This window comes from Rhipicephalus microplus, chromosome X, assembly GCF_043290135.1.
Source record: "Rhipicephalus microplus isolate Deutch F79 chromosome X, USDA_Rmic, whole genome shotgun sequence".
Classification (NCBI taxonomy): Eukaryota; Metazoa; Arthropoda; class Arachnida; order Ixodida; family Ixodidae; genus Rhipicephalus; species Rhipicephalus microplus.
Genome location: NC_134710.1, coordinates 163,232,498 through 163,248,619, shown reverse-complemented (window position 1 = coordinate 163,248,619; position 16,122 = coordinate 163,232,498). Strand labels below are relative to the sequence as shown.

Below are 16,122 nucleotides of genomic sequence, written 5' to 3'. Positions count from 1 at the left end.
CGATTACTGGGAGAAGAAAAAAAAGTTACGCGACTCGACGGGGATCGGATTCGAACCCGCGCGGGCAGAGCCCAATGGATTAGCAGTCAATCGCCTTAACCTCTCGGCCACCTCGTCTGCCTTGCAGGCCATTCGTGCGGCTTACACACTAGTGTCGTAGACAGATCACTGGGAGAACAAAATGAGTTACGCGACTCGACGACGATGGGTTTCGAACCAACGCGAAATGAGCCCAATGGATTAGCAGTCCATCGCCATAACCTCCCGGCCACCTTGTCCGACTTGCACCCTATCTGTGCAGCTTACATACTAGTGTCGAAGACCGATCACTGGGAGAACAAAAAAAAGCTACGCGACTCGACGCGGACGGGATTCGAACCAACGCGGGAAGAACCCAATGCATTAGCAGTCCATCGTCTTAACCTCTCAGCCAGCTCGTCCGCCTTGCAGGTCATTCTTGCAGCTTACACACTAGTGTCGAAGACCCATCACTCGGAAAAAAGAAGTTACGCGGCTCGACGAGGATGGGATTCGAACCCACGCGGGCAGAGCTCAATGGATTAGCAGTCAATCCTTAACCTCTCGGCCACCTCGTCCGCATTGCACCCCATTCGTGCAGCTTACACACAAGTGTCGAAGAGCGATCACTGGGAGAAGAAAAAAAAGTTACGCGACACGACGAGGATGGGATTCGAACCCACACGGGCAGAGCCCAATGGATTAGCAGTAAATCGCCTTAACCTCTCGGCCACCTCGTCTGCCTTGCAGGCCATTCGTGCGGCTTACACACTAGTGTCGTGGACAGATCACTGGGAAAACAAAAAAACTTACGCGACTCGATGAGGATGGCATTCGAACCCACGCGGACAGAGCCCAATGGATTAGCAGTTCATCGCCTTAACTTCTCGGCCACCTCGTCCGTCTTGCAGGCGCCCGTGCAGCTTACACACTAGTGTCAAAGACTGATAACTTGGAGAACAAAAAAAAAGTTACGCGGCTCGATGAGGATGGGATTCGAAACCACGCGGGCTGAGCCCAATAAATTAGCAGTCAATCCTTAACCTCTCGGCCACCTCGTACGCATTGCACCCCATCCGTGCAGCTTACACACTAGTGTCGAAGACCGATCACTGGAGGAAGAAAAAAAAGTTACGCGACTCGACCAGGACGGGATTCGAACCCACGCGGAATGAGTACAATAGATTAGCAGTCCATCGCCGTAACCTCCCGGCCACCTTGTCCGACTTGCACCCCATCTGTGCAGCTTACATACTAGTGTCGAAGACCGATCACTGGGAGAAAAAAAAAAGTTACGCGACTCGACGAGGATGGGATTCGAACCCACGCGGGACCAGTCCAATGGATTAGGAGTCAATCGCCTTAACCTCTCGGCCACCTCGTCTGCCTTTCAGGCCATTCGTGCGGCTTACACACTAGTGTCGTAGACAGATCACTGGGAGAACAAAATGAGTTACGCGACTCGACGAGGATGGGTTTCGAACCCACGCGGAATGAGACCAATGGAATAGCAGTCAATCGCCTTAACCTCACGGCCACCTCGTCCGTCTTGCAGGCCAACCATGCAGCTTACACACTAGTGTCAAAGACTGATTACTGGGAGAACTAAAAAAAGTTACGCGACTCGACGAGGATGGGATTCGAACCCACGCGGGCTGAGCCTTATAAATTGGCAGTCAATCCTTAACCTCTCGGCCACCTCGTCCGCATTGCACCCCATCCGTGCAGCTTAAACACTAGTGTCGAAGCCCGATCACTGGGAGAAGAAAAACCGTTACGTGACTCGACGAGGATGGGATTCGAACCCACGCGGGCAGAGTCCAATGCATTAGCAGTCAATCGCCTTAACCTCTCGGCCACCTCGTCTGCCTTGCAGGCCATTCGTGCGGCTTACACACTAGTGTCGTAGACAGATCACTGGGAGAACAAACTGAGTTACGCGACTCGACGAGGACGGCTTTCGAACCAACGCGGAATGAGCCCAATGGAATAGCAGTCCATCGCCATAACCTCCCGGCCACCTTGTCCGACTTGCACCCCATCTGTGCAGCTTACATACTAGTGTCGAAGACCGATCACTGGGAGAACAAATAAAGCTACGCGACTCGACGAGGACGGGATTCGAACCAACGCGGGCAGAGCCCAATGCATTAGCAGTCCATCGTCTTAACCTCTCAGCCAGCTCGTCCGCCTTGCAGGTCATTATTGCAGATTACACACTAGTGTCGAAGACCCATCACTCGGAGAAAAAAAGTTACGCGACTCGACGAGGATGGGATTCGAACCCACGCGGGCAGAGCTGAATGGATTAGCAGTCCATCGCCTTAAGCTCTCGTCGTTCCTCGTCCGCCTTGCAGGCCATCTGTGCAGCTTTCACACTAGTGTCGAAGACCGATCACTGGGAGAACAAAAAAAAGTTACGTGATTCGACGAGGATGGGATTCGAACCCACGCGGGCCGAGCCCAATAAATTGGCAGTCAATCTTTAACCTCTCGGCCACCTCGTCAGCCTTGCAGGCCCCCCGGGCAGCTTACACACTAGAGTCGAAGACTGATTACTGGGAGAACAAAAAAAAAGTTACGCGACTCGACGAGGATGGGATTCGAACCCACGCGGGCCGAGCCCAATAAATTAGCAGTCAATCCTTAACCTCTCGGCCACCTCGTCCGCATTGCACCCCATCCGTGCTGCTTACACACTAGTGTCGAAGACCGATCACTGGGAGAACAAAAAAAAGTTACGCGACTTAACGAGGATGGAATTCGAACCCACGCGGGCAGAGCCCAATGGGTTAGCAGTCCATCGCCTTAACCTCTCGGCCACCTCATCCGCCTTGCAGGACACCCGTGCAGCTTACACACTAGTGTCGAAGACTGATTACTGGGAGAACAAAAAAAAAAGTTACGCGACTCGACGAGGTTGGGATTCGAACCCACGCGGGCCGAGCCCAATAAATTAGCAGTCAATCTTTAACCTCTCGGCCACCTCGTCCGCATTGCACCCCATCCGTGCAGCTTACACACTAGTGTCGAAGACCGATCACTGGGAGAACAAAAAAAAGGTACGCGACTTAACGAGGATGGAATTCGAACCCACGTGGGCACAGCCAAATGGGTTAGCAGTCCATCGCTTTAACCTCTCGGCCACCTCATCCGCCTTGCAGGACACCCGTGCAGCTTACACACTAGTGTCGAAGACTGATTACTGGGAGAACAAAAAAAAAGTTACGCGACTCGACGAGGTTGGGATTCGAACCCACGCGGGCCGAGCCCAATAAATTAGCAGTCAATCCTTAACCTCTCGGCCACCTCGTCCGCATTGCACCCCATCCGTGCAGCTTACACACTAGTGTCGAAGACCGATCACTGGGAGAACAAAAAAAAGTTACGCGACTCGACGAGGATGGAATTCGAACCCACGCGGGCGAGCCCAATGGGTTAGCAGTCCATCGCCTTAACCTCTCGGCCACCTCGTACGCCTTGTAGGCCATTCGTGTAGCTTACACACTAGTGACGAAGACTGATTACTGGGAGAACAAAAAAAGTTACGCGACTCGACGAGGATTGGATTCGAACCCACGCAGTCCGAGCCCAATAAATTAGGAGTATATCCTTAACCTCTCGGCCACCTCGTCCGCATTGCACCCCATCCGTGCAGCTTACACACTAGTGTCGAAGACCGATCACTGGGAGAACAAAAAAAAAGTTACGCGACTCGACGAGGATGGGATTCTAACCAACGCGGGCAGAGCCCAATGGATTAGCAGTCCATCGCCTTAACCTCTCGGCCACCTCGTCCGCCTTGCAGGCCAACCGCGCAGCTTACACACTAGTGTCGAAGACTGATTACTGGGAGAACAAAAAAAAGTTACGCGACTCGACGAGGATGGGATTCGAACCCACGCAGGCCGAGCCCAATAAATTAGCAGTCAATCCTTAACCTCTCGGCCACCTCGTCCGCATTGCACCCCATCCGTGCAGCTTCCACACTAGTGTCGAAGACCGATCACTGGGAGAAGAAAAAAAGTTACGCAACTCGACGAGGATGGGATTCGAACCCACGCGGGCAGAGTCCAATGGATTAGCAGTCAATCGCCTTAACCTCTCGGCCACCTCGTCTGCCTTGCAGGCCATTCGTGCGGCTTACACACTAGTGTCGTAGACAGATCACTGCGAGAACAAAATGAGTTAAGCGACTCGACGAGGATGGGATTCGAACCCACGCGGGCTGAGCCCAATAAATTAGCAGTCCATCGCGATAACCTCCCGGCCACCTTGTCCGACTTGCACCCCAAATGTGCAGCTTACATACTAGTGTCGAAGACCGATCACTGGGAGAACAAGAAAAAGCTACGCGACTCGACGAAGATGGGATTCGAACCCACGCGGGCAGAGCCCAATGCATTAGCAGTTTATCGTCTTAACCTCTAGGCCAGCTCGCCCGCCTTGCAGGTCATTCTTGCAGCTTACACACTAGTGTCGAAGACCCATCACTCAGAGAAAAAAAGTTACGCGACTCGACGAGGATGGAATTCGAACCCACGCGGGCAGAGCTCAATGGATTAGCAGTCCATCGCCTTAGGCTCTCGTCCACCTCGTCCGCCTTGCAGGCCATCTGTGCAGCTTACACACTAGTGTCTAAGACCGATCACTGGGAGAACAAAAAAAGTTTCGGGACTCGACGAGGATGGGATTCGAACCCACGCGGGCAGAGCCCAATGGATTAGTAGTCCATCGCCTTAACCTCTCGGCCACCTCGTCTTTTTTTTTTTTTTTTTTTTTCTTTATTGCCTGCTTCGCACAAAAGAAATACAATTTACGATCACTTTTAAACAAGTTTAAAAAAACACCAGGCTGGCTGTGACTGGTTTCATTTAAAACTGCTTCATTGTAGCCAACACATTCAACAACGACACCCATTCAGGTCTTTCTTCTCTGGAAGATAACACGTCTCTTATGTATACAATACTTTCCGTGAAGTATTCATGCGCACATCGGGCATCTTTATCTACGTGTCTTACTGCCATTCTAGTTCGCCACACGCTGTGAAGCACAAGCAACATAAACATATCATAAGGCACACCATCCTCATTTTCTACAGCCAAGAATCTAATACCGTGTGGTGTGATAGGCAAGTCCTTTTTCAAAGTACGCTGCAGAATGTCCCACAGAAAAACAGCATCCCAGCAATCAAGAAAAATGTGGTTGACAGTCTCGGGTTTCTTACAGATAAGGCAGTCCATCGACCACGGAACAAAGAAACCCTTTTCTTGTAACCATGGTTTTACGGGCAATGTTCCGCTGTGCAGCTGAAAAAAAAATGTTTTTGCACTTGCGCGTACGGTCATCATTTTCACTCTCTTCAATACGTCACGTTCAGCACCAACCTGGTATACTGATCTGTAGATAGGCTGAGGCAGCATTACGTCACGTAAATCTTTGTAAAGACGTTTTCTCTTTACAACAGATAAATATTCCATTGAAAATCTCACTTTCAGTATTTCATATGCCATTATAACTTCTCTTAAATATCCACGTAGGTTACATTTCACAGACATACTTGATACCACATAATCAGGAATCTTATTAGAAAGTACAATTTGTAGAAATGTTCTCACAAACGGGTTACATTGGTCGCGTAAAAAAATATATCTAGACACAATTTGCTTGAGGAAGAGGTGAGCCAATCCTAAACCACCATTTCTTAGTGAATGAAATAAGTTTGTTCGACTCGTACGCTCCCAAACCGACCCCCAAACAAACACAGCTAAGACTCGATGCAATTTCTGCACATTCGCTCTTGACATAAATAGGAACTGCAGAACATACCATACTTTGCAAACAATGAACCAATTGCATGCAGTCGCTCTAGAAAACATAGAAAGTTCCCTACCACCCCAGTTTCTTGTCTTCTCACGAGTGCTCTCACATATCTCTTTCCAGTAATCATCCGTGTTTTTATAATGCTGGAGGGGTACTCCGAGATACTTCGTCGGTACAAGTGACCAGTTCATATTTGCAAAGTTTTGTGGGGTGGTCTCCCAAGAACCATGCCACAAGCCTAGGCATTTGTCCCAGTTTACTGCACTGCCTGTCATCTTGCAAAAATAGGCCACATGACGTATCACTTCACTGACACTTTCCTTATCGCTACAAAACACGGCAATATCGTCGGCATATGTTAGCATTTTAACTTCACTGTTCATTAGCTGATACCCTTTTATTGTTTCATTGCTAATAATCTTCATGCAGAAAGGTTCCATATATATTGCAAATAATAAAGCCGAAATGGGATCACCTTGCCGCACACCGTTTGTCCCTTGAAAGCTTTCAGTAAGTCGCCCATTAATTACAATACTCGTAAAGCACTCTCTATAGGCCATTTTTACCCCTTCCAAAATGACAGACCCTACATTAACATATTCTAGTATCAAAAAAAGGATATCATGATTTACACGGTCAAAGGCTTTTTCCAGATCTAATTGCAACATTGCAACCTTGCTTCCAAACACATCGCAACTCTCCAGCACGCTTCTCGCTACATGAACATTTGTATTTATTGTGCGTCCTTTTATACCACAAGTCTGGTGTGGTCCAACTAGTATTTTCATCATCCTTTGCAACCTGCCTGCAAGAACCTTCATAAACACTTTATAGTCTGTGTTGGCTAAACTGATTGGTCGGTACGACTTGACGGACAATAATTTTTTGGGGTCGTCAGTTTTCGGTATGAGTATTACGTGCGTCTTTTTAAATGAGCCGGGCAGAACCTTTAATCTTATAGCCTCCGTGAAGACACGATGTAAGGCAACAGAAATAACACCTTTAAAAGTCTTGTACAATGCGGCACCAAATCCATCAGGTCCCGGTGCTTTGCCAGCCGCTAGGTCGTCAATAGCCTTTTCTATTTCGGACACTTCAATCGCTATCTCCAGCTGCTCTCTCTCGTTATCAGAGAGCTTTGGTATCAAATGCAGAAACTGAGCCTCAAACCCTTCCTCTGCCTTCACTTTTCGGCCAAGTAAGCCTCGGAAATATTCAACAAATACTTGCTCAATTGCTGTCGCTTCACGTACAATACCGCTATCAGTTGCAATCGCTTTGATTTCATTTCGCTTGGCGTATCTTTTTTCATCCCCAAGTGCACGCTTTGTTGGTGTTTCGCCGAGAGATAATTTTTCTGCACGTGCCCTTATCACCGCACCTCTATATTTTTCAATGTCAATTGCCTCCAATTGGTTTTTTAACTGCCTTATTTCTTTTGTGTACTTTCCTGGCATTTTACTTTCTAGACTCAATGTAAAGTCTAACTGACATTGCAAATCTTTTTCTTTTTCCTTTTTGGCTCTATGTAACACACCGGATCTTTCTATGGCTTTCATCTTTGTTACCTCCTTAAAACGCTCCCAGGCTTCAATCACGTTCGCTTGAGGCTCAGCTAACATTTTGTTAATGGAATCCTGCACAGCTTCAACGAACAATTCATCTTTTAATAATAAGTCGTTTAATTTCCACACGTCCCAGTTAAAGCGTGTCTTCTTCTGTTTATACCCTATAGTGAACATTACTAAACTGTGGTCACTGAAAGACACACTTTTTACTTCATAATTCGAACATACTCGCATTAACTCTACTGACACATAGGCTCTGTCTAGCCTCGCATGACTTTCGTTCTGAAAGTGTGTGAAGTGCTCTTCTGCAGAGAGCACATCACCAACATCTTCGAGATGACAATCTTGTACAATAGTGCAGAGTAGCGTTGCACTTTGGTCTTTTATGGCTGCTTTTTTTGCTCTGTCCTGAGGGTTGCAAACACAATTAAAGTCGCCGAGCATAATGACAATCCTGCCACAGCTAAGAAAAGTCTGTAAATTCTCAAACAATAATTTACGTTCAACTTCTTTGTTCGGTGCGTAAACACAGACAACTCGCCATTTTTTATTATTATATGTAAAATCGCAAACTATGAATCTCCCAGTACTAGACACAGTTACAGTCTCCTCAACTATACCAATAGAATTTTTAAGGAACAGTGCACAACCCGCCGACATTCCAACGGCATGAGACACACACACATCATACCGGGCTCTAAAAGGGGACACCATTCGGTCAGTCTGATCTTGCCCTTCAACTTTTGTTTCCTGAATGGCAATAACATCGAGATCACGTTCAAGCATCAAACGACTTAATTGATACTGCCTTCGTCGAGCGGCAAGTCCCCTGACATTGAGAGTCGCAACTCTCAATTCTGCTTCGACGCTCATAGCCATTAGGACGTGAATGGCCGTCCCGGCCACATGGTTCTCACCTCTGATACTCCTTTATCACCATCAGGTCCAAGGTTCGATATGGTCTGATAGGTCCCCTTTCTTTTGATCACAAAAGTAGAGCGCCGCGCACGTTTCACGCAGCACATTATGCACACTTCACCACTGCGCTCCATTTGTTGGTGCTTCCGCCGGGTCAATACTTGTGTCACTTAATCCAGACCCCCACCTTACGGGGGCTTTTGTTCTGAAGGGGGCCCCGCTGAAGGCCCCTTCTGTTGATGATCTGTCAGTCGCTGATGCAATGTCTGCTGATTCGGCACTGGTTGCTGCTGCGGCGGTTGTGTCTGTTGCACCTGGGTTGGTGGGGGGTTCTCGGCTATTCGACGTTCGCTGAGGATGTTAGGTGCCGGTCTACGGCGCACGTTCATCGCCTTGGCCGGTGGTTCCTCCACTTCTTTCGTTGTAGCAGCCTTCTCGCCTTCCGCGTCTTCCCTGGGCCTTTTACATGTATTTGACGTGTCCATGTTTTCCGACATTTCTTCCTGTGCTGCAAGCGCCGTTATATCTTGTGTGTTCCTCGTGGATTGCACGTCTTTTGTAGAACCCTTGTCTTTGTTAAGCGTCGTCTCAGCACCTGTAGGGCGTGGCGTAAGGGGCGTCAACTTGGGTTTCGGTTCCTCCCGACGCGCCCCTATCAGCTCTTCTGCTTCAGCCTCGTCCATGTGATGCTCGGAAAGTTCTTCGCCCCCCGCGGGCCCTGCTACACTTGCATATGTTCTCATACAGCCGCTCTCATTATGCCCAAAACGCCGACACACTGTACAACGTGGGGCTCGGCAATCCCTCCTAATATGACCTGTTCCGCGGCAACGCAGGCATAGCGGTGCTCTTCCCGCGACGACAACTAGCGTGAGGTCTCCGGCAATCCTCAACTGATGTGGGAGGTCATCCACCGTGAGGCCAGCTTTGAGCCTGATGCTCACCACTCGCGTCGAAGAGCCTTTGTCGGTGCATCCATACACGCGCCAGCGCTCTCGCACTATTTCGTTCACCTTGCCATAAGGAGCCAACGCTGCCCTCACCTCGTCGTCAGGAACGTTAAACAATAGCCAGTGTATCTTCAGCTTCGTATCCTGGTGGTTAGGGTCGATAGTGATACAGCGCTGGTTCTTCACCACAATGTCCCCAGCAGCGAGTATTCTCTTCTTGCCCTCCTCGTCCTTGAAAGTGATGGCCCAAACATGATTCATTTGGTACGCCCCCAAGGCAGCAACCTCGGGAAGCAAAGCCAAACGAATAAGAGCGTCCCTGAAATCCTCAACGCGATACGGCCGCGCCTTGATATCAGCGTGCAAAAAAACAGTATGCAGCGTTGAATCATTTGATGGCAGTCGGGGCAAAATAATCTGATAATCCTGTGACGATTCGTCCATGTTCCTGGTACCACGACCGAGCTGGGCCGTTGATGCCGCTCCGATATCGCCGGAGCTCATGCCGCCACGTCCGTACACTACGGTGGCCGGAAGTGGTTCCTCGGCCACCTCGTCCGCCTTGCAGGCCATCTGTGCAGCTTACACACTAGTGTCGAAGACCGATCACTGGGAGAACAAAAAAAGTTTCGGGACTCAACGAGGATGGGATTCGAACCCACGCGGGCAGAGCCCAATGGATTAGCAGTCCATCGTCGTAACCTCTCGGCCACCTCGTCCGCCTTGCAGGCCACCCGTGCAGCTTAGACACTAGTGTCGAAGACTGATTACTGGGAGAACAAAAAAAAGTTACGCGACTCGACGAGGATGGGTTTCGAACCAACGCGGAATGAGCCCAATGGATTAGAGGTCCATCGCCATAACCTCCCGGCCACCTTGTGCGACTTGCACCCCATCTGTGCAGCTTATATACTAGTGTCGAAGACCGATCACTGGGAGAACAAAAAAAGCTACGCGACTCGACGAGGACGGGATTCGAACCCACGCGGGAAGCCCAATGCAATCCTTAACCTCTCGGCCACCTCGTCCGCATTGCACCCCATTCGTGCAGCTTACACACAAGTGTCGAAGAGCGATCACTGGGAGAAGAAAAAAAAAGTTACGCGACACGACGAGGATGGGATTTGAACCCACGCTGGCAAAGCCCAATGGATTAGCAGTCCATCGCCTTAACCTCTCGGCCACCTCGTCTGCCTTGCAGGCCACCCGCGCAGCTTACACACTAGTGTCGAAGACTGATTACTGGGAGAACAAAAAAAAAGTTACGCGACTCGACGAGGATGGGATTCGAACCCACGTGGGCAGAGCCCAATGCATTAGCAGTCCATCGTCTTAACCTCTCGGCCAGCTCGTCCGCATTGCACCCCATCCGTGCAGCTTACACACTAGTGTCAAAGACCGATCACTGGGAGAAGAAAAAAAGTTACTTGACTCGACGAGGATGGGATTTGAACCCACGCTGGCAAAGCCCAATGGATTAGCAGTCCATCGCCTTAACCTCTCGGCCACCTCGTCTGCCTTGCAGGCCACCCGCGCAGCTTACACACTAGTGTCTAAGACTGATTACTGGGAGAACAAAAAAAAAGTTACGCGACTCGACGAGGATGGGATTCGAACCCACGCAGGCCGAGCCCAAGAAATTAGCAGTCAATCCTTAACCTCTCGGCCACCTCGTCCGCATTGCACCCCATCCGTGCAGCTTCCACACTAGTGTCGAAGACCAAACACTGGGAGAAGAAAAAAAAGTTACGCAACTCGACGAGGATGGGATTCGAACCCACGCGGGCAGAGTCCAATGGATTAGCAGTCAATCGCCTTAACCTCTCGGCCACCTCGTCTGCCTTTCAGGCCATTCGTGCGGCTTACACACTAGTGTCGTAGACAGATCACTGGGAGAACAAAATGAGTTACGCGACTCGACGAGGATGGGTTTCGAACCCACGCGGAATGAGACCAATGGAATAGCAGTCAATCGCCTTAACCTCACGGCCACCTCGTCCGTCTTGCAGGCCAACCATGCAGCTTACACACTAGTGTCAAAGACTGATTACTGGGAGAACAAAAAAAAGTTACGCGACTCGACGAGGATGGGATTCGAACCCACGCGGGCTGAGCCTTATAAATTAGCAGTCAATCCTTAACCTCTCGGCCACCTCGTCCGCATTGCACCCCATCCGTGCAGCTTAAACACTAGTGTCGAAGACCGATCACTGGGAGAAGAAAAACCGTTACGTGACTCGACGAGGATGGGATTCGAACCCACGCGGGCAGAGTCCAATGCATTAGCAGTCAATCGCCTTAACCTCTCGGCCACCTCGTCTGCCTTGCAGGCCATTCGTGCGGCTTACACACTAGTGTCGTAGACAGATCACTGGGAGAACAAACTGAGTTACGCGACTCGACGAGGATGGGATTCGAACCCACGCGGGCAGAGCTCAATGGATTAGCAGTCCATCGCCTTAAGCTCTCGTCGTTCCTCGTCCGCCTTGCAGGCCATCTGTGCAGCTTTCACACTAGTGTCGATGACCGATCACTGGGAGAACAAAAAAAAGTTACGTGATTCGACGAGGATGGGATTCGAACCCACGCGGGCCGAGCCCAATAAATTGGCAGTCAATCCTTAACCTCTCGGCCACCTCGTCAGCCTTGCAGGCCACCCGGGCAGCTTACACACTAGAGTCGAAGACTGATTACTGGGAGAACAAAAAAAAGTTACGCGACTCGACGAGGATGGGATTCGAACCCACGCGGGCCGAGCCCAATAAATTAGCAGTCAATCCTTAACCTCTCGGCCACCTCGTCCGCATTGCACCCCATCCGTGCAGCTTACACACTAGTGTCGAAGACCGATCACTGGGAGAACAAAAAAAAGTTACGCGACTTAACGAGGATGGAATTCGAACCCACGCGGGCAGAGCCCAATGGGTTAGCAGTCCATCGCCTTAACCTCTCGGCCACCTCATCCGCCTTGCAGGACACCCGTGCAGCTTACACACTAGTGTCGAAGACTGATTACTGGGAGAACAAAAAAAAAGTTACGCGACTCGACGAGGTTGGGATTCGAACCCACGCGGGCCGAGCCCAATAAATTAGCAGTCAATCCTTAACCTCTCGGCCACCTCGTCCGCATTGCACCCCATCCGTGCAGCTTACACACTAGTGTCGAAGACCGATCACTGGGAGAACAAAAAAAAGTTACGCGACTCGACGAGGATGGAATTCGAACCCACGCGGGCAGAGCCCAATGGGTTAGCAGTCCATCGTCTTAACGTCTCGGCCACCTCGTCCGCCTTGTAGGCCATTCGTGTAGCTTACACACTAGTGACGAAGACTGATTACTGGGAGAACAAAAAAAAGTTACGCGACTCGACGAGGATGGGATTCGAACCCACGCAGTCCGAGCCCAATAAATTAGCAGTCAAACCTTAACCTCTCGGCCACCTCGTCCGCATTGCACCCCATCCATGCATCTTACACACTAGTGTCGAAGACCGATCACTGGGAGAACAAAAAAAAAAGTTACGCGACTCGACGAGGATGGGATTCGAACCCACGCGGGCAGAGCCCAATGGATTAGCAGTCCACCGCCTTAACCTCTCGGCCACCTCGTCCGCCTTGCAGGCCACCCGCGCAGCTTACACACTAGTGTCGAAGACTGATTACTGGGAGAACAAAAAAAAGTTACGCGACTCGACGAGGATGGGATTCGAACCCACGCAGGCCGAGCCCAATAAATTAGCAGTCAATCCTTAACCTCTCGGCCACCTCGTCCGCATTGCACCCCATCCGTGCAGCTTCCACACTAGTGTCGAAGACCGATCACTGGGAGAAGAAAAAAGAGTTACGCAACTCGACGAGGATGGGATTCGAACCCACGCGGGCAGAGTCCAATGGATTAGCAGTCAATCGCCTTAACCTCTCGGCCACCTCGTCTGCCTTGCAGGCCATTCGTGCGGCTTACACACTAGTGTCGTAGACAGATCACTGGGAGAACGAAATGAGTTACGCGACTCGACGAGGATGGGATTCGAACCCACGCGGGCTGAGCCCAATAAATTAGCAGTCAATCCTTAACCTCTCGGCCACCTCGTCCGCATTGCACCCCATCCGTGCAGCTTACACACTAGTGTCGAAGACCGATCACTGGGAGAAGAAAAAAAAGTTACGCAACTCGACGAGGATGGGATTCGAACCCACGCGGGACCAGCCCAATGGATTAGGAGTCAATCGCCTTAACCTCTCGGCCACCTTGTCTGCCTTGCAGGCCATTCGTGCGGCTTACACACTAGTGTCGTAGACAGATCACTGGGAGAACAAAATGAGTTACGCGAATCGACGAGGACGGGATTCGAACCCACGCGGAATGAGTCCAATGGATTAGCAGTCCATCGCCATAACCTCCCGGCCACCTTGTCCGACTTGCACCCCAAATGTGAAGCTTACATACTAGTGTCGAAGACCGATCACTGGGAGAACAAAAAAAAGGTACGCGACTCGACGAAGATGGGATTCGAACCCACGCGGGCAGAGCCCAATGCATTAGCAGTTTATCGTCTCAACCTCTAGGCCAGCTCGCCCGCCTTGCAGGTCATTCTTGCAGCTTACACACTAGTGTCGAAGACCCATCACTCAGAGAAAAAAAGTTACGCGACTCGACGAGGATGGAATTCGAACCCACGCGGGCAGAGCTCAATGGATTAGCAGTCCATCGCCTTAGGCTCTCGTCCACCTCGTCCGCCTTGCAGGCCATCTGTGCAGCTTACACACTAGTGTCTAAGACCGATCACTGGGAGAACAAAAAAAGTTTCAGGACTCGACGAGGATGGGATTCGAACCCACGCGGGCAGAGCCCAATGGATTAGCAGTCCGTCGCCTTAACCTCTCGGCCACCTCGTCCGCCTTGCAGGCCATCTGTGCAGCTTACACACTAGTGTCGAAGACCGATCACTGGGAGAACAAAAAAAGTTTCGGGACTCGACGAGGATGGGATTCGAACCCACGCGGGCAGAGCCCAATGGATTAGCAGTCCATCGTCTTAACCTCTCGGCCACCTCGTCCGCCTTGCAGGCCACCCGTGCAGCTTACGCACTAGTGTCGAAGACTGATTACTGGGAGAACAAAAAAAAGTTACGCGACTCGACGAGGATGGGTTTCGAACCAACGCGGAATGAGCCCAATGGATAAGAGGTCCATCGCCATAACCTCCCGGCCACCTTGTCCGACTTGCACCCCATCTGTGCAGCTTATATACTAGTGTCGAAGACCGATCACTGGGAGAACAAAAGAAGCTACGCGACTCGACGAGGACAGGATTCGAAACCCCGCGGGAAGCCCAATGCAATCCTTAACCTCTCGGCCACCTCGTCCGCATTGCACTCCATTCGTGCAGCTTACACACAAGTGTCGAAGAGCGATCACTGGGAGAAGAAAAAAAAAGTTACGCGACACGACGAGGATGGGATTCGAACCCACACGGGCAGAGCCCAATGGATTAGCAGTAAATCGCCTTAACCTCTCGGCCACCTCGTCTGCCTTGCAGGCAATTCGTGCGGCTTACACACTAGTGTCGTAGACAGATCACTGGGAGAACAAAAAAAACTTACGCGACTCGATGAGGATGGGATTCGAACCCACGTGGGCAGAGCCCAATGCATTAGCAGTCCATCGTCTTAACCTCTCGGCCACCTCGTCCGCCTTGCAGGCCATTCGTGCAGCTTACACACTAGTGTCGAAGACCGATCACTGGGAGAACAAAAAAAGTTACACGACTCGACGAGGATTGAATTCGAACACACGCGGGCAGAGCCCAATAAATTAGCAGTCAATCCTTAACCTCTCAGCCACCTCGTCCGCATTGCACCCCATCTGTGCAGCTTAAACACTAGTGTCGAAGACCGATCACTGGGAGAAGAAAAAAAGTTACGTGACTCGACGAGGATGGGATTCGAACCCATGCGGGTAGAGCCCTATGGATTAGCAGTCCATCGCCTTAACCTCTCGGCCACCTCGTCCGCCTTGCAGGCCACCCGTGCAGCTTACACACTAGTGTCGAAGACTGATTACAGGGAGAACAAAAAAAAAGTTACGCGACTCGACGAGGATGGGATTCGAACCCACGCAGTCCGAGCCCAATAAATTAGCAGTCAATCCTTAACCTCTCAGCCACCTCGTCCGCATTGCACCCCATCCGTGCAGCTTACACACTAGTGTCGAAGACCGATCACTGGGAGAAGAAAAAAAAGTTACGCGACTCGACGAGGATGGGATTCGAACCCACGCGGGACCAGCCCAATGGATTAGGAGTCAATCGCCTTAACCTCTCGGCCACCTTGTCTGCCTTGCAGGCCATTCGTGCGGCTTACACACTAGTGTCGTAGACAGATCACTGGGAGAACAAAATGAGTTACGCGAATCGACCAGGACGGGATTCGAACCCACGCGGAATGAGTCCAATGGATTAGCAGTCCATCGCCATAACCTCCCGGCCACCTTGTCCGACTTGCACCCCAAATGTGAAGCTTACATACTAGTGTCGAAGACCGATCACTGGGAGAACAAAAAAAAAGCTACGCGACTCGACGAAGATGGGATTCGAACCCACGCGGGCAGAGCCCAATGAATTAGCAGTTTATCGTCTCAACCTCTAGGCCAGCTCGCCCGCCTTGCAGGTCATTCTTGCAGCTTACACACTAGTGTCGAAGACCCATCACTCAGAGAAAAAAAGTTACGCGACTCGACGAGGATGGAATTCGAACCCACGCGGGCAGAGCCCAATAGATTTGCAGTCCATCGCCTTAACCTCTCGGCCACCTCGTCCGCCTTGCAGGCCATCTGTGCAGCTTCCA

General features: G+C 50.7%; 2 protein-coding genes and 23 non-coding genes across 25 annotated transcripts; all 25 read right to left on the bottom strand.

Moving 5' to 3' along the window:
* Positions 1-676: 676 nt before the first annotated feature.
* On the bottom strand, positions 677-758 carry TRNAS-GCU (transfer RNA serine (anticodon GCU)). The gene has a single exon. It is a non-coding gene; the product is annotated as a tRNA-Ser (tRNA).
* A 562-nt stretch (positions 759-1,320) lies between these two features.
* Positions 1,321-1,402, bottom strand: TRNAR-CCU (transfer RNA arginine (anticodon CCU)). Its single transcript has one exon. It is a non-coding gene; the product is annotated as a tRNA-Arg (tRNA).
* Positions 1,403-1,802: 400 nt separating this feature from the next.
* Positions 1,803-1,884, bottom strand: TRNAS-GCU (transfer RNA serine (anticodon GCU)). The gene has a single exon. It is a non-coding gene; the product is annotated as a tRNA-Ser (tRNA).
* An 882-nt stretch (positions 1,885-2,766) lies between these two features.
* On the bottom strand, positions 2,767-2,848 carry TRNAS-GCU (transfer RNA serine (anticodon GCU)). The gene has a single exon. It is a non-coding gene; the product is annotated as a tRNA-Ser (tRNA).
* An 886-nt stretch (positions 2,849-3,734) lies between these two features.
* Positions 3,735-3,816, bottom strand: TRNAS-GCU (transfer RNA serine (anticodon GCU)). Its single transcript has one exon. It is a non-coding gene; the product is annotated as a tRNA-Ser (tRNA).
* Positions 3,817-4,055: 239 nt separating this feature from the next.
* On the bottom strand, positions 4,056-4,137 carry TRNAS-GCU (transfer RNA serine (anticodon GCU)). Its single transcript has one exon. It is a non-coding gene; the product is annotated as a tRNA-Ser (tRNA).
* Positions 4,138-4,697: 560 nt separating this feature from the next.
* TRNAS-ACU (transfer RNA serine (anticodon ACU)) lies at positions 4,698-4,779 on the bottom strand. Its single transcript has one exon. It is a non-coding gene; the product is annotated as a tRNA-Ser (tRNA).
* Positions 4,780-4,878: 99 nt separating this feature from the next.
* LOC142777029 (uncharacterized) lies at positions 4,879-5,897 on the bottom strand. Its single transcript, XM_075881335.1, has one exon. The coding sequence runs from the start codon at positions 5,895-5,897 to the stop codon at positions 4,893-4,895; it is 1,005 nt and encodes a 334-aa protein (XP_075737450.1). The 3' UTR covers positions 4,879-4,892.
* Positions 5,898-7,946: 2,049 nt separating this feature from the next.
* LOC142777028 (uncharacterized) lies at positions 7,947-9,791 on the bottom strand. The gene has a single exon (XM_075881334.1). The coding sequence runs from the start codon at positions 9,779-9,781 to the stop codon at positions 8,516-8,518; it is 1,266 nt and encodes a 421-aa protein (XP_075737449.1). The 5' UTR covers positions 9,782-9,791; the 3' UTR covers positions 7,947-8,515.
* Positions 9,792-9,914: 123 nt separating this feature from the next.
* On the bottom strand, positions 9,915-9,996 carry TRNAS-GCU (transfer RNA serine (anticodon GCU)). The gene has a single exon. It is a non-coding gene; the product is annotated as a tRNA-Ser (tRNA).
* A 390-nt stretch (positions 9,997-10,386) lies between these two features.
* TRNAS-GCU (transfer RNA serine (anticodon GCU)) lies at positions 10,387-10,468 on the bottom strand. The gene has a single exon. It is a non-coding gene; the product is annotated as a tRNA-Ser (tRNA).
* Positions 10,469-10,710: 242 nt separating this feature from the next.
* TRNAS-GCU (transfer RNA serine (anticodon GCU)) lies at positions 10,711-10,792 on the bottom strand. Its single transcript has one exon. It is a non-coding gene; the product is annotated as a tRNA-Ser (tRNA).
* Positions 10,793-11,033: 241 nt separating this feature from the next.
* Positions 11,034-11,115, bottom strand: TRNAS-GCU (transfer RNA serine (anticodon GCU)). Its single transcript has one exon. It is a non-coding gene; the product is annotated as a tRNA-Ser (tRNA).
* A 400-nt stretch (positions 11,116-11,515) lies between these two features.
* TRNAS-GCU (transfer RNA serine (anticodon GCU)) lies at positions 11,516-11,597 on the bottom strand. Its single transcript has one exon. It is a non-coding gene; the product is annotated as a tRNA-Ser (tRNA).
* A 562-nt stretch (positions 11,598-12,159) lies between these two features.
* Positions 12,160-12,241, bottom strand: TRNAS-GCU (transfer RNA serine (anticodon GCU)). The gene has a single exon. It is a non-coding gene; the product is annotated as a tRNA-Ser (tRNA).
* Positions 12,242-12,806: 565 nt separating this feature from the next.
* TRNAS-GCU (transfer RNA serine (anticodon GCU)) lies at positions 12,807-12,888 on the bottom strand. The gene has a single exon. It is a non-coding gene; the product is annotated as a tRNA-Ser (tRNA).
* Positions 12,889-13,128: 240 nt separating this feature from the next.
* TRNAS-GCU (transfer RNA serine (anticodon GCU)) lies at positions 13,129-13,210 on the bottom strand. Its single transcript has one exon. It is a non-coding gene; the product is annotated as a tRNA-Ser (tRNA).
* A 239-nt stretch (positions 13,211-13,449) lies between these two features.
* TRNAR-CCU (transfer RNA arginine (anticodon CCU)) lies at positions 13,450-13,531 on the bottom strand. Its single transcript has one exon. It is a non-coding gene; the product is annotated as a tRNA-Arg (tRNA).
* A 560-nt stretch (positions 13,532-14,091) lies between these two features.
* On the bottom strand, positions 14,092-14,173 carry TRNAS-GCU (transfer RNA serine (anticodon GCU)). The gene has a single exon. It is a non-coding gene; the product is annotated as a tRNA-Ser (tRNA).
* A 79-nt stretch (positions 14,174-14,252) lies between these two features.
* Positions 14,253-14,334, bottom strand: TRNAS-GCU (transfer RNA serine (anticodon GCU)). The gene has a single exon. It is a non-coding gene; the product is annotated as a tRNA-Ser (tRNA).
* A 390-nt stretch (positions 14,335-14,724) lies between these two features.
* Positions 14,725-14,806, bottom strand: TRNAS-GCU (transfer RNA serine (anticodon GCU)). Its single transcript has one exon. It is a non-coding gene; the product is annotated as a tRNA-Ser (tRNA).
* Positions 14,807-14,886: 80 nt separating this feature from the next.
* TRNAS-GCU (transfer RNA serine (anticodon GCU)) lies at positions 14,887-14,968 on the bottom strand. The gene has a single exon. It is a non-coding gene; the product is annotated as a tRNA-Ser (tRNA).
* A 238-nt stretch (positions 14,969-15,206) lies between these two features.
* On the bottom strand, positions 15,207-15,288 carry TRNAS-GCU (transfer RNA serine (anticodon GCU)). Its single transcript has one exon. It is a non-coding gene; the product is annotated as a tRNA-Ser (tRNA).
* A 241-nt stretch (positions 15,289-15,529) lies between these two features.
* On the bottom strand, positions 15,530-15,611 carry TRNAR-CCU (transfer RNA arginine (anticodon CCU)). Its single transcript has one exon. It is a non-coding gene; the product is annotated as a tRNA-Arg (tRNA).
* A 400-nt stretch (positions 15,612-16,011) lies between these two features.
* On the bottom strand, positions 16,012-16,093 carry TRNAC-GCA (transfer RNA cysteine (anticodon GCA)). The gene has a single exon. It is a non-coding gene; the product is annotated as a tRNA-Cys (tRNA).
* Between the last annotated feature and the right edge of the window lie 29 nt (positions 16,094-16,122).

Bases quoted from the DNA above. Each gene is read 5' to 3' on its own strand.
- LOC142777029 (XM_075881335.1), bottom strand. From the start codon at position 5,897: ATGTTTTCTAGAGCGACTGCATGCAATTGGTTCATTGTTTGCAAAGTA.
- LOC142777028 (XM_075881334.1), bottom strand. From the start codon at position 9,781: ATGAGCTCCGGCGATATCGGAGCGGCATCAACGGCCCAGCTCGGTCGT.